This window comes from Thalassophryne amazonica, chromosome 9 (assembly GCF_902500255.1).
Source record: "Thalassophryne amazonica chromosome 9, fThaAma1.1, whole genome shotgun sequence".
Classification (NCBI taxonomy): Eukaryota; Metazoa; Chordata; class Actinopteri; order Batrachoidiformes; family Batrachoididae; genus Thalassophryne; species Thalassophryne amazonica.
The window spans coordinates 86,473,726-86,486,789 of NC_047111.1; the positions used below are offsets into that span (position 1 = coordinate 86,473,726).

The window sequence follows — 13,064 nt, forward strand, 5'->3', positions numbered from 1 at the left end:
GACCTGTTAATTTTTCTTTAAGAAGCCCTCTTACTCTGCATTCTTTAACTGTATAAACTGCACCTGTTTGAACCTGTTACCTGTATAAAAGACACCTGTCCATACACTCAATCAATCACACTCCGACCTATCCACCATGGCCAAGACCAAAGAGCTGTCTAAGGACACCAGGGACAAAACTGTAGACCTGCACAAGGCTGGGATGGACTACAGGACAACAGGCAAGCTGCTTGGTAGAAGACAACAACTGTTATGATTTATTAGAAAGTGGAAGAAACACAAGATGACTGTCAATCTCCCTCAGTCTGGGGCTCCATGCAAGATCTCACCTCTTGGGTTAAGGATGATTTTGAGAAAGCCCAGAACTACACAGGAGGACCTGGTCAATGACCTGAAGAGAGCTGGGACCACAGTCGTAAAAATTACATTAGTAACACACTACGCCATCATGGTTTAAAATCCTGCAGCGCATGCAAGGTCACCCTGCTCAAGCCAGCACATGTCCAGGCCTGTTTGAAGTTCACCAGTGACCATCTGGATGATCCAGAGGAGGCATGGGAGAAGGTCATGTGGTCAGATGAGACCAGGATAGAGCTTTTTGGAATAAACTCCACTTACCATGTTCAGAGGACGAGAACAACCCGAGGATGAGAACAATAACTGAGCTGATTCTCTCATTTACTATTTTTTTTTCTTTGTTCTCATTTACTAATTTTTGTTCCTTGGATAATGTAAGATTGATCCCTCCTAATCGATGCCTGCCATGATCATCTCATCTTCAACCGCTTTTCCGGGTTCGGGTCGCGAGGGCAACAGCTCCAGCAGGGAACCCCACACTTCCCATTCCCGTGCCACATTGACCACCTCTGACTGGGGGATCCCGAGGCATTCCCAGGCCAGTGTGGAGATATAATCTCTCCACCTAGTCCTGGGTCTTCCCTGGGGTCTCCTCCCAGGTGGATGTGCCTGGAACACCTCCCTTGGGAGGCGCCCAGGAGGCATCCTTACCAGCTGGCTCCTTTCAATGCGAAAGAGCAGCGACTCTACTCCGAGCCTCCCACGGAAGTAATAAAGCTTGTAGCAACAACGCCTAAAGCTCCAAAACTATGCACAAGTAGACCTAATAAATATCTTAAAATAGTTCATCCAACACAAAACACAACATGTGGCTACACATGTTGAGTTAATAAGCCACTTATAATTATTATTATCTTTGCCTATTTGCTGGAATAAGGGATAGAACTCTTCAAATTATTGTTCATTACTTCCCATTTCAATCATACTCACAGGTGAAATGTTTGTCCACAGCCTTTGATCTGGCGATTTGCGCAGTTTATAGCTGCACATGAAAGTATTTTTTAACAAAATTACAAAGAATAAAGTTGCGTGTGCCTCATTAAAGATCAACAGAAAAGAGCGTTCAGGAGCAGGACATCAGAGTGGTAATATGACGGCCAGTTTGCTTCAAAAATACTGGCCAAAGAGCGATCCGGTAATATGCAGAGATCAGTGAGTCTAGCCCAGTTGTTGCAATGACTACAGATACCAGCTAGCTTGGCTCGGTATCAACATTTGACTTCTACCCAACTTGTGATTTTTCAAAGTAATCCTCTAAGTTTCAGTACCCTCTCCCCCACACATACATATTTGCAAAATCACATCAGTACAATTAGTGGTGAAAATTCCTGGTGTTGCTAGTGTGAACAGAGCATTGTACAACTCATAACAATCACTGCGTGGTTCAATACTAAACAAGTAGGCTATGGGGTCTGTGCGTACCTGTACGTTTGAAGTCAGCACAGAGTTTTAGACGTTTCCTAATACTGCTCTCTGAGTGTGAGGGAAAAGCTTTCTTGATATCCTCCATTCTGATTCTTCTTGGCCGATCCTTGCTCTTCCAGAACAGGCGATAAATAAATACCTACCAAACACAAATGTGAAAGTTGAGCAGCTGTACATTCTCAACAACAGTAAATTCTGCCACATATTTATGCAGGGGGAAGGGAGTACATACCTGAAGGAAATCTCTAATGTGTGTATTGGCTCTTTTTGAGTTTGGCCCTGGAACTTCAAACAAGGGACACTCCTGACCAACCACTATAATGTCCACAAGCTCTCTGATGTAATAGCCATGTCGTGTTCGTAGAACCAAGAAATCTGTCTCTGGCATCTTGTGTAGGTAGATTGGGGCACGGAAAAGGTTGTTCTCAAATGCCTAAGAGAAAATGTAAAACACCTATCAGTTAATCATGGTAACCATTCAGGGAAGTTTCCTACGTTTTATTGTGTAAATAGACCGTCAGCCAGAGGGGTTGGTAGTTACCGAAAAAGTGGCTAAAAGGCTACCATACCTTTTCTGAAAGCCCGGAATCTCAGCTTTTCAATGATATGTGATAGCCATCTGAGAAGAGTAGCTGTTACAAGCTATTGTACATAATGTAAATTAAGTTTGAGAAAATTATGCATACTAGCCAAAGCACAACAGTGAGATACCTGAATATCTACCAAAAGTTTAACAACAACATGGATTCCTATTTTTTGGGTACAGCAAACTCAATTATGACATCAGCATTGCTGTAAAAGGTCAAGGTCATGACATTTTGGCATGGTCAATGACATTTTCATACAAATTATATATTTTTTCTCTCTATTTTTTCCTATCCATAATTTTGTGAAGACAGATGTATATATTCTTGAAATCCCAACAAAATGTTCTTTCAAATGGTATGGAGCATTTGTATAGTAGCCTAGTAGGGGGTAGATACTGGCTTTTTACAATGATGAGTATTGCAGAGGTTCACTTATGATTTAAATATATGGAATATGTTTCATGTATTTATATTCAATAGAAAATAGAAATCTGAGGAAGGACAGTTTGCCTGAAACCTCACTTCTCTTTGAATAAAGGTTTTTTCGTATGGGAGTGCTGTGGTCTGGTGCGGATCATTCTATTTCTATTTATAGTGCAATTTTTCTTGATCCAGCACGCCTTTTATGTGTTTCGGATGTGCATGTCCTCACTGCATCTCATGTATTTATATAAACATTCAGAAATGAGAAAAGGACAATGACACCTGACTTGTATGCAGCCTTACAGGAATTCACATGTCAAATGTACAGTTCAAAGTCCAGAATCGCCAACATCAATGAAATGAGGTATGCATGTTTTGCGCAAAGAAAGACACAGAATCCCGGTAGTTACCCACCATGCTCAGATTCTCTCAGGAAGCACGAGTATCCTGAGGAGATGCCTTGAGAACAACCCTGAAGTTCCTTTCCCAGTTGAGCATGGGTGGTCTACAGCTGATCATGATGGTGACTTGCAGCTCTCCATAGACTGGTTCAATGTCCCCACTGGTCCACAAGCAGTACTTGAGTTTCTGTGCTGCTCATGCTTGGCCTGCACTGACCTATGCCATGCAAGACGGTACAAAAACCAGAAGGACGACCTTGCTTGATGAGGAACAATCCTATTCCTCTGATGAGAATGACGACAAGGACTTTGATTAGTGTTGTGGCTTTAAATGAATCTAAAGATTAATCATGTGTTTGTCAATTTGTACAGTAATTAATTGCTTGATAATTTATATTAATTGTTCACTACCAGCTTGTCACACATTCCAGTAAGGGAAACTAGATTTCAGTGTTGATGTTGATTTTTGCTTATTGAATAAGTCGTAAGTTCCACTGACTGTTCTGTGCGTGTTCTAAACAGTTGCTGATAAGAAGATACATTGCCACATTTCTCAAATTCTCTGAATGCCATTCTGTGAATAGTGGAAGCATGGTGCAATGATGTCAAAGGTTATCGTGGCTTTAAGGTATCTAGTCTGACTGTTAAAAAGGTATAAAGTTTTCTGAGTGTGGCATTACCACTCCTTTACATGTTTGGTAATAATACAATAACATGCTTTTGCCCGACGTCCATGCCCAGTCGCCCAAAATGACAGCTATTCGCCCAAGTTAGACGAGGGTGAATAGCTGTCATTGCAGGTGACGGGATGGACAGAGGGACTCAGAAAAATGCATACCGCATGACAACAGCATGTTATTTGCATTATTATCACTTTTTACTGAGATACACAACATGTAACGCATACATAAAAAGTTGGCTCACTTAACTTTTGTCATGTCGCCTGGTGCACGCGCTGCTGTTCAAATTCAGCAGTGCGTCCTCAAACTGGCTGTTAGCTGCTGTTCATTGTCGTACTATCCATGATAAATTCATCCGGAATATCCATATTGGGACCAAAACACTTCTCGCCTTTTCATCTTTTCCTCTGCGGACAGTTTGTTTTTTTTTCCCCTCTGTGGACAGTTCTTGGGCTGCGTGCACTATGACATCATTTGTTTACGCACAGCGGGCGGGTATAACCAGATACCGTCAACGTAAATCTATGATACCGGCCTAGCAACGTGATAATAATGGCTCATAGTTTATCAAAAACTGTTTTAGGTTTTCTGAGTGACACTACAACTCCTTTACATGTTTGTTAATGTGTTCATGATTTCTCCAAGACTCTCTTAGGTTTAAGGATTTCTGCATGTGGTATTATTACTCCCTGATATGCTTATTCATGCTCTCATACATTATCTAAGAGACTCTTAAGTTTTGACCATTCTTGTTTGGTTGTGGTATATATGAGTCTTTTCTTTGGATGCTATGTACAGAAACCAAATATTTGCAACAAAACACAAGCTATCCCAATACACATATGGTATTTAGCATTACAAACAGCAACATAGTCGTGGGCATTTTGCAAATTATACACAATAATCATAGTATATTAAAGGAGCCTGAGTGAGAAAGTGAATAAAAAAGTAGCGAATTAGCAGTAAACCCTGAAAATGTTACCAGACTTGCTAAAAGGCTGTGACCTTGAACTACAAAGTTATTGTTATAATTGGATATTCCACACCTAAAAACATAGGAATCCCTGTCTCATTTGTTGCGATACCATTTTTATATTTTTCAGCTATCTCACTGTTCTGCTTTGTTTCGTACACATACTTTTCTCAACCTTAGCTTACATTATGTGCGATAACTTGTAACAGCTACTCTTTCCAGATGGCCATCACATATCACAGAAGAGCTTTTTCTGTTCTTGGTCCCAGAGTGTGGAATGACCTGTCTCTCTGTATCAGGCAGGCGGAGTCACCTCTAGTTTTTAAATCTCGTCTTAAAACATACTTGTTTTCTTTGGCTTTTGACTAGAGGGTTGATGATTTTACTGTTTTTAAAAACTTTTATTGTTGCCAATCTATTTATTGATTGATTTATTTTATGTCATTGTACAGCGCTTTGGTCAACTTTGTTGTTTTTAAATGTGCTCTATAAATAAACTGGATTGGAAAGCTGTGATTCCATGCTTTCAGAAAAGGTATGGTAGCCTTTGCTACTTTTTCAGTAGCACTTTCCATATTTTGAGGCCCTGGCTGACCGTCTACAATCTAAAAACAAAGCCTTTAACTGAAACTAGTTATTGACCTGCAGCAGCTGTCCCGGATGCAAAGATCCCAGGAAAGGGGATGTGTGGCAGTACACAGTCTCTCCGTATTTGCAGTCAGGTGCTCCAGGATCCTTTCCAGGTTTCTAACAATGCCACAACAGATTTTACAAAATCAAACATAAGGATTTTTTTAAGGAAATTTGCTGTGTAAAATTTGTTAAACTGAACTTGCTGAAGTGTAATTTCACCAGATGAAACTACAAATACAATAAATGCATTTGACCTGCAGAACTCATGAACTCAGGAAAAACAACAAGAAAACAAACACTAGACCAACCCTTTTGTAGTAGTTTTTGATCTTAGTGGCCATGCCAACTTGCATGATAAGAGGAGGGTATTCTTCACTGTACTCTGCCAGGATCAGATCTCCATCTTTGCCTGTCAAGTCCTGTGGTGTTCGCATAAAGAACATGTCTCCTCCACCTGATGCCTGACGCTCCTGTTCTCGCATCTACATCAAAAATATATATTACACCACCAAAGTTAATCATATATATTAAACAAACAAAAGAAATGCAACCCTGCAAGTCCACTTCTTCTGTAACTTCAGAGCACCTTAGCTTTTTTCTTAATGTACTTGAGCAGTGGCTGGACAGGATGAGGACCCGGCTGAGCCAATGCACCAAATGAATACTTCTTTAAAGTGGGTCTGTGGAACTGTCGCAGCTTCATGGGACCCATGTGAGTGGGGAAGAAGGGCTGCCTTAACTCCAGTGCTGGGATGGAATGCTGTTACAGGCACAAAGGTTATTTGGTCAAACAATTGTAACCTTCTTCATCTTTCAAATTACAGTTTATCACCCATCATATGTTCCTCTGAATGGGCAAGATTCTATTACAATATTTAACATTTACAACTCCAAGCAAGTGCACACTGACCAAACTCCCTCTTGATTTTTGTTAAGCAGCTAATTACCTGAATAATGTTTCCACCGAAAGTCCCCCTCAGGCCCTGCTGTTTGGGATAGTAGAACTCATCATTGGAGAGGTTCCAGGGATCTTTCACCTCAGGCTGAGACATGTTCTGAGACAACAGAAAACAAAGCTGAGGACAAACTCATTGGTTTAATGCCAATTTTTTTTATTTACAGAATAGTTAAGAATATTAGACACATTGTTACTGCTCACATGCAATGGTTAAAAACTTTAGCCTCAAGTAAAAATTTTCTGTTAATTTTTTCTCTCATGGATATGACCTCAAATTATAAATGCTCCATTTTACCATTACAGACATTTTTTGATAGTTAAGAGCCAATTTTTACATGGGGCTGTGATAGTGACCAAACTTTGGCAACTGGATGCACCCACCACCAAACAAACATACTCCAAAAATTTTGGCCAAATTCCATATGGTGACCTCACCAGGGGTCATCAAAGTTCACGCCCAGAATGGTCTTAAACTGAAATTTGGTGAACAGGAAAGATTTGGACAGCTCTTACATGAAATGCGTTCAATCCCCCAAAGTACTTTTGTGACTTAAGTATTATAGGAGGACAGTTCTTCAAAATAATCACTAATCTGGGTTGGGGGATGGAACATGTTGACTACAGAGGGTGCTTCAAGTTGGCAAATTTTCAGAAATGCTCATATTTGTGAAGGTTATTACTCAATACGCATTTAATCCCCCAGCAAGATTTTTATTGTATTAAGCCCCTTTCACACCGGGGGTGCTCCCGGTTGCTCCCAGTTGCGCCATGCGTCATTATGACGACGCCGCATGGAAGCAACTCAGTGCCGAGATGATGCAGCTCGGCGCCACAACAGTGCAAGGGGCGCAAAGGAGGAAGCAAGTCAGGTTTTTTTTGCGTCCTGTGCTCGACGCAGAAAGGAAGTGGTTCCAGTGCAAGTCGGGGCAAAGAGGCATAACTCGGGGCAAAGAGGCGTTACTCGGCGTGACTTGGAAGCCAATTTATGATTCCTGCTGTGTTCCATTGTTCCCGCAGTATAAACCACGCAGGATTGTTTTTATACCGTGTACTTAATGCAGTAAAAACTACAAGCTGAAAAACAAAAAACAAAAAAAAAGTGCTGATTGCAGCTCAGCTCCTTCTCTGTGTGGAGCTGTCAGGTGAAGAGACGCACTGAGAAGCAGCTGCAGCTTCTTCTCTCACAAAAGTGTTTAAATAAAATCCATAAAAGTCCTGCTCACAGAATGATAGCCAGAAATATCCAGTAAAAAGTCCGGACATCTCTAGTCCACTCATGGACGTTCGTTCACACGCGCACATGTGAACAATTAAAAGAAAAAAAAAAAAGTCTGGCTGCAGGCATTAGTTCCTTGTTCTCTGCTCAAACTCTCGCATCAGTGTTAAAAAAAAAGGACAAAAAAGGACACAAGTCCTGAGACAGGACATGTCAACATCAAGTAGAACTCCAGACATCTCCACATTTGCTTACGGACGGTTCACTCACGCGCATCTCGCGGTCAAAGGAGGAAAGATAAACTATAACAGAACTCAGAGCGCAGCCTTGCAGCTCTGTACAAGAACAAATATAAAGTAGAAGAGAAGTCAGAGTGCACAGTCTGTCTGCAGCCAAACTGTGCACTCTGACTTCTCTGTGCAGAGAACCTGCAGGCTGCGTTCTCGCCTCCTCTCTGCCTCTGCTGCGCGCACCTGATGCAGATATTCCTGTGTCGTCATGACACCACATGAAGCAACTGGGAGCAGCCCCGGTGTGAAAGGGGCTTTAGAAAGGGCAAGACTTACCCTCTTTAAAACAACAAAAAGAAAAATCAATGGGGGATTGTATGCGTTGGCCTGCATACAATAGTGGTCAAATTTATGTTTTTCATACAACTTTGGTGGCCCCTGGGGGTCAACACGTTTAATGAATTATCATAAACTTTACATTTCTGTTGAGACTAATGCCGCATTCACACCGGGCGCGACCAGACGCTACAAATTCGCAGGGGTCGCGTGGCGATGGACGCGCCACCATCGCCCGGTGTGTCGCTCTGCTTTTGCTGCGAAAATTCGCCCCAGTGCGTCATCAAATAGGAGGAGCTTCCATTCTGCTCGCCAGCTCCGGTTGTCAGTCAAGTTAACATGACGGACCTTGATCACACGGAGCAAGTTGTTGTGGAAAGCTGACAAACGTCATGAGACGTTCCCAATTCAGGGAGTATCATTATTTGCTGCAGGAGCTGCGTCTGGATGACGGCCGCTTTCAGCAGTCCTTCCGCCTCTGCGGGACCCAGTTTGAGGACCTCCTGTCCCGTTCACTCACGCACATGTAAACAATTAAAAAAAAAAAAGAAACTCTGCTGCCTGCTGTGGGGCTGCAGCTCGCTCTTCCCCAAAAAACTCTGTCATAATTGTGTTTAGAAACCAGTCACTATTTGTTTTATTGTTTTATTATACATCTGTGTATTTAATAAGTAAAATAATCTCCATGGACGATTCGCTCGCGCGCGCACGTAAAATAAAATGAAAAAGAAACTTCGCTCCCCCTGCTGTGGGGCTGCTGCTCGCTCCAAAAACTCTGTCATAACTGTGAAATAAAGGACAAAAGAGACTTTAGTCCGGCTCACAGGCTGCTACCAGATACAGGACATGTTCACATCTTCAGTCAAACTCCAGACATCTCCATGTCACTACATATTCAGTCCCTGATTGGTCATCGTGGCGCGACGAGATGCAAAAGTTCCAATTTTTCAACTTGGGGAGGAGGGCAACACGACGTGATGCGACGCAATATTGTGCCACAAATGCGCCAATCGCTCAAAATCGCTTCACTCACGTCACTTCATTCGCGTCCATTGCGTTGCGCTACGTGACTTGGCACTAAAACGCGTCGTTCCATAGCAATTACATGGCAACCTGTCACTGCTGTCGCTCACGTCGTGAATGCATCATAATACTTCTTTTAGAGAAATCAATTGGAAAAGCTTTGGGGACTTGCCAGTTTTTGATAAAAAAGCATTTTATTGGCACGGGAATCAGCTATATTTCCACATGGTGATGTAAGCATTATTGGCCCTACATGAAGAAGATAAAATGGTGAGTAGCAATCTTGAAAGCTTTCTTTTGTGCCTAGGCCTAGCAAAATAGCCCAGATAGTGGTCATCATTCGTCTATATACTGGAAGAATTGCAACCTGTGAAATGCCAAAACATGTGCTGATTGGACATAACTTGTGTGGCTGGTTACAAATAGCTGCTTTGCAATGGACAGAGATCCCTGTCACTCGGCTATGCTTCCGATGATCATTATGCAACATACATCTCATGTTTTCAACTTTCAAATCTGTATTTGTGGAATACGCAAGTAAATACCTACATTAGTAGTGTAGCACAGGCATTGTTTTATCATGCACATGCATTGTTCTGGGTAATTCATCATCGTTTCGAAATGTCACATGTAAATTAGTGTGTAATCTGGTGCTTCAAGGTGACCAAACCTCAACATTGTAGATGCACAATGTGAGCTTATTGAGATACCCCAAAGATGTTTCAATGGATATTAACACAATACATGTTATTCATCTGAAAAATGCAAAGATTATGATTATTCTATAAATGCGTTGGCCACCAGAGGGCGCCAAAGTTGTATGAAAAACACAAATTTGACCACTTTGGCACCTACTGGTGGCCAACCGTACAATCCCCCACTGATTTTTTTTTTGTTGTTTTAAAGAGGGTAAGTCTTGCCCTTTCTAATACAAGAAAAATCTTGCTGGGGGATTAAACACATATTGAGTAATAGCCTTCACAAATATAAGTATTTCTGGCAATTCACCAACTTGAAGCGCCCTCTATAGTCAATGCGTTCAATCCCCAACCCAAATTAGTGATTATTTTGAAGAACTGTCCTCCTATAATACTTAGATCACAAAAGTACTTTGGGGGATTGAATGCATTTCATGTAAGAGCTGTCTAAAACTTCCCTGTTCAACAAATTCCAGTTTTAGACCATACTGGGTGTGAACTTTGATGACCCCTGTCAAGGTCACCGTAGGGAATTTGGCCAAAATGTTTGGTGTATGTTCGTTTGGTGGAGGGTGCTTCCAGTTACCAAAGAGCAAAATCTGAGTTGGTCACTATCACAGCCTGCCTGACTCCTATAAAAATTGGCTCTTAAACTCTTCTTTCTTGAGTAGTGTGCATCTGATTCAGGGAGGACCTTATATTCAGACTGAAATCTCTGAGGAAGCAAATCCCTGTGATGTAGAGCAACAGTATACTGAGATGAGACTGGGTACCTGCTGTGGCTCATCTTTTATCACCCCAGTTTTCCCCAGCAAGATACGACTCTTTTTGATGGCTGTTTCCTTCTTATTCTCTTTAGATGGAGAGTGTGTCATCGCCTCCTCCTTCTCATCTGGAATTTCTGAGACAACAGCAGAGATGACTTAAAATGGTGTAGTTTAAAAACTAAGACGCGCGCACACACACACAATTAGTTTGCACACACATTAGCTGCATCTGTATACTATACACTGGATATATACATGCAGCCAGTGGTGGGCACAGCTAACCAAAAAGTTAAGCTTCAATAACTGCTAATCTGCAAACTGAACCATTAACTTTTATAACACTAAACCGATAAAAAAAACTGGCGGAAGTTACAGCTAACTGCTAACTTTAGTACTGTCAGCTACTGATAAGTCGGTTTCGAGTTTAAGCACTGCAGAGGCTTCTGAGTAAAATCAAAAAAGACCACAAACCCAAAAATGAACAACGAGCGAGAGTTCGGTCTTACATATCTTATATATCAGTTAGCTAGAGCGTAACGCTTGCGACAACAGTTGGAAGTATCTTCTTTAGTCTGCAGAAGCCTGAGCAAAGACATTCTGTCCATTAGTTCCTGGTATTACTGAACAAGTAAAACTATTGAAGCAGAGTAGGAGACATAGCTAAGGTTTTGACACAAATAAATCAAGGATTTATTCTCAGCGTTACACTTGCGACTTGCTTTAGAAACATGTTTTTTTCAATCCCAACATGATAAAACTCAAAGTTATACTTGTTTCTCAACCAACTGTGTGTTAGTATGAAGCACAAACAATCAAACTGACAAAATACAAGGTTATTTCTTTAACATTCAACTTTAAATGATAATGCTAAAATATCAATGTCACAAAATTGATGAAAAAAGTGCTATTTTTGGGGTAAATTTCGTGCATATCTCTGGAACCATGCATAATTTTTCCATGAAATTTTCAGTACCTGTCAAAGAGACTACAGGCAACTCACAGATAAATCTGGATGGTGCTAAATAAAATAATGGCTTGTTTATGTCAAATGCAATGCAAATCAGCAGTTAGGATTCATTATTTTTGAACTGGGATATAGGTGCAGTCCTTATGATCTCCAGTTTAGGCAAACATTCACTCTTTTTCTGCCACATACTGTATCCAGGTCCAGGTCACAGAGGCAGCAGACTAAGCAGCTCAGCCCACACGTTCCTATTCTTGGCCAGGTCCACCTACTTTTGCTGGGTCCTGGCTCTTCCAGTGGGACATGCCTGTAAGACCTCCATAGGGAGATGATCTGATGCCCAAACCACCTCACCTCTACATAGAGTTCCTTGTGGATATTCAAACTTCTCACTCTGTCCCTGTGACAGGGTTTTCTATATATTAGCAATATTATTATCAAATATTAATGTCTTTACTTTGATTATTAATGCCTTTACTTTGATGTACTATTTTTGATCTTATCTTTGATTCTGTTCTCTATCATCATATATACATATATGCATGTGTGAGAGTCCATGTACCATTATTCTTTTAATTAATCACTCATTGTCAAAGCAACCATATACACTGAACTGTTCAAGTAATCATTAAAACTGCTCACACGGGAAAGTGAACAGATGATCTTTGGCTTAGTGAATGTGCAGACTGTTTTGCTAAAGCTATGTTTTTGCTAAGCGCAGATGTGCATCTTTAACGGTTCAGCCTTGAGGGAAGAGTGGTGTGACCGACACACTGGTTCAGGGCTGGACATTGTTATAGGAAGCGTAGGAGACTGAAGGCTTAAAGCCATAACAGTTTTCATATCAATGTGAGACCAGACTCTGTGTCTTTTCCTTGTTTTGTGATATTGTCATCCCTATATGCTTGTATGTAACTATTCATTCATTCATTCATCTTCTACCGCTTAGTCCAATTAAGGGTCGCGGGGGGCTGGAGCTTATCCCAGCACTCATGGGGCGCGAGGCGGGGTACACCCAGGACAGGACGCCAGTCTGTCGCAGGGCCACAAATAGACAAACAAACACAGACACACCCACACACACACCTATGGACAATTTGAAAGATGCCAATCCACCTAACCCACATGTCTTTGGATGTGTGAGGAAACCGGAGCACCCGGAGGAAACCCACGCAAACACGGGGAGAGCATGCAAACTCCACACAGAAAGGCCATGGGAATTGAACCCACAGCCTTCTCGCTGTGAGGCAACAGTGCTAACCACTAAGCCACCGTGCTGCCCCACCGTGCTGTATGTTAACTATATTTCAATAAATAGGAGCAGATGGGCGGGGCCCTTCAGAGCGGACGAGGACGGTTGTTGGTGGAGGGTCACGCTCGTTTGCTCTCTCCT

At 41.7% G+C, this 13,064-nt stretch overlaps 1 protein-coding gene across 11 annotated transcripts in view; it reads right to left on the reverse strand.

Moving 5' to 3' along the window:
• The window catches only part of taf1 (TAF1 RNA polymerase II, TATA box binding protein (TBP)-associated factor), a 67,440-nt gene that overhangs the window by 41,235 nt on the left and 13,141 nt on the right, over positions 1 to 13,064 (reverse strand). For 6 of the 11 annotated variants that reach the window (XM_034178670.1, XM_034178669.1, XM_034178664.1 and 3 more), the window contains 7 exons: positions 10,714 to 10,841; positions 6,427 to 6,534; positions 6,066 to 6,239; positions 5,788 to 5,961; positions 5,489 to 5,593; positions 2,015 to 2,215; positions 1,780 to 1,921 (listed from right to left, as the gene is read on the reverse strand). In XM_034178670.1, coding sequence (XP_034034561.1) covers positions 1,780 to 1,921; positions 2,015 to 2,215; positions 5,489 to 5,593; positions 5,788 to 5,961; positions 6,066 to 6,239; positions 6,427 to 6,534; positions 10,714 to 10,841 — 1,032 coding nt within the window. Of the gene's footprint in view, positions 1 to 1,779; positions 1,922 to 2,014; positions 2,216 to 5,488; positions 5,594 to 5,787; positions 5,962 to 6,065; positions 6,240 to 6,426; positions 6,556 to 10,713; positions 10,842 to 13,064 lie in introns of all 11 variants that reach the window. The other 5 variants (XM_034178661.1, XM_034178667.1, XM_034178665.1 and 2 more) reach the window with 1 other exon arrangement.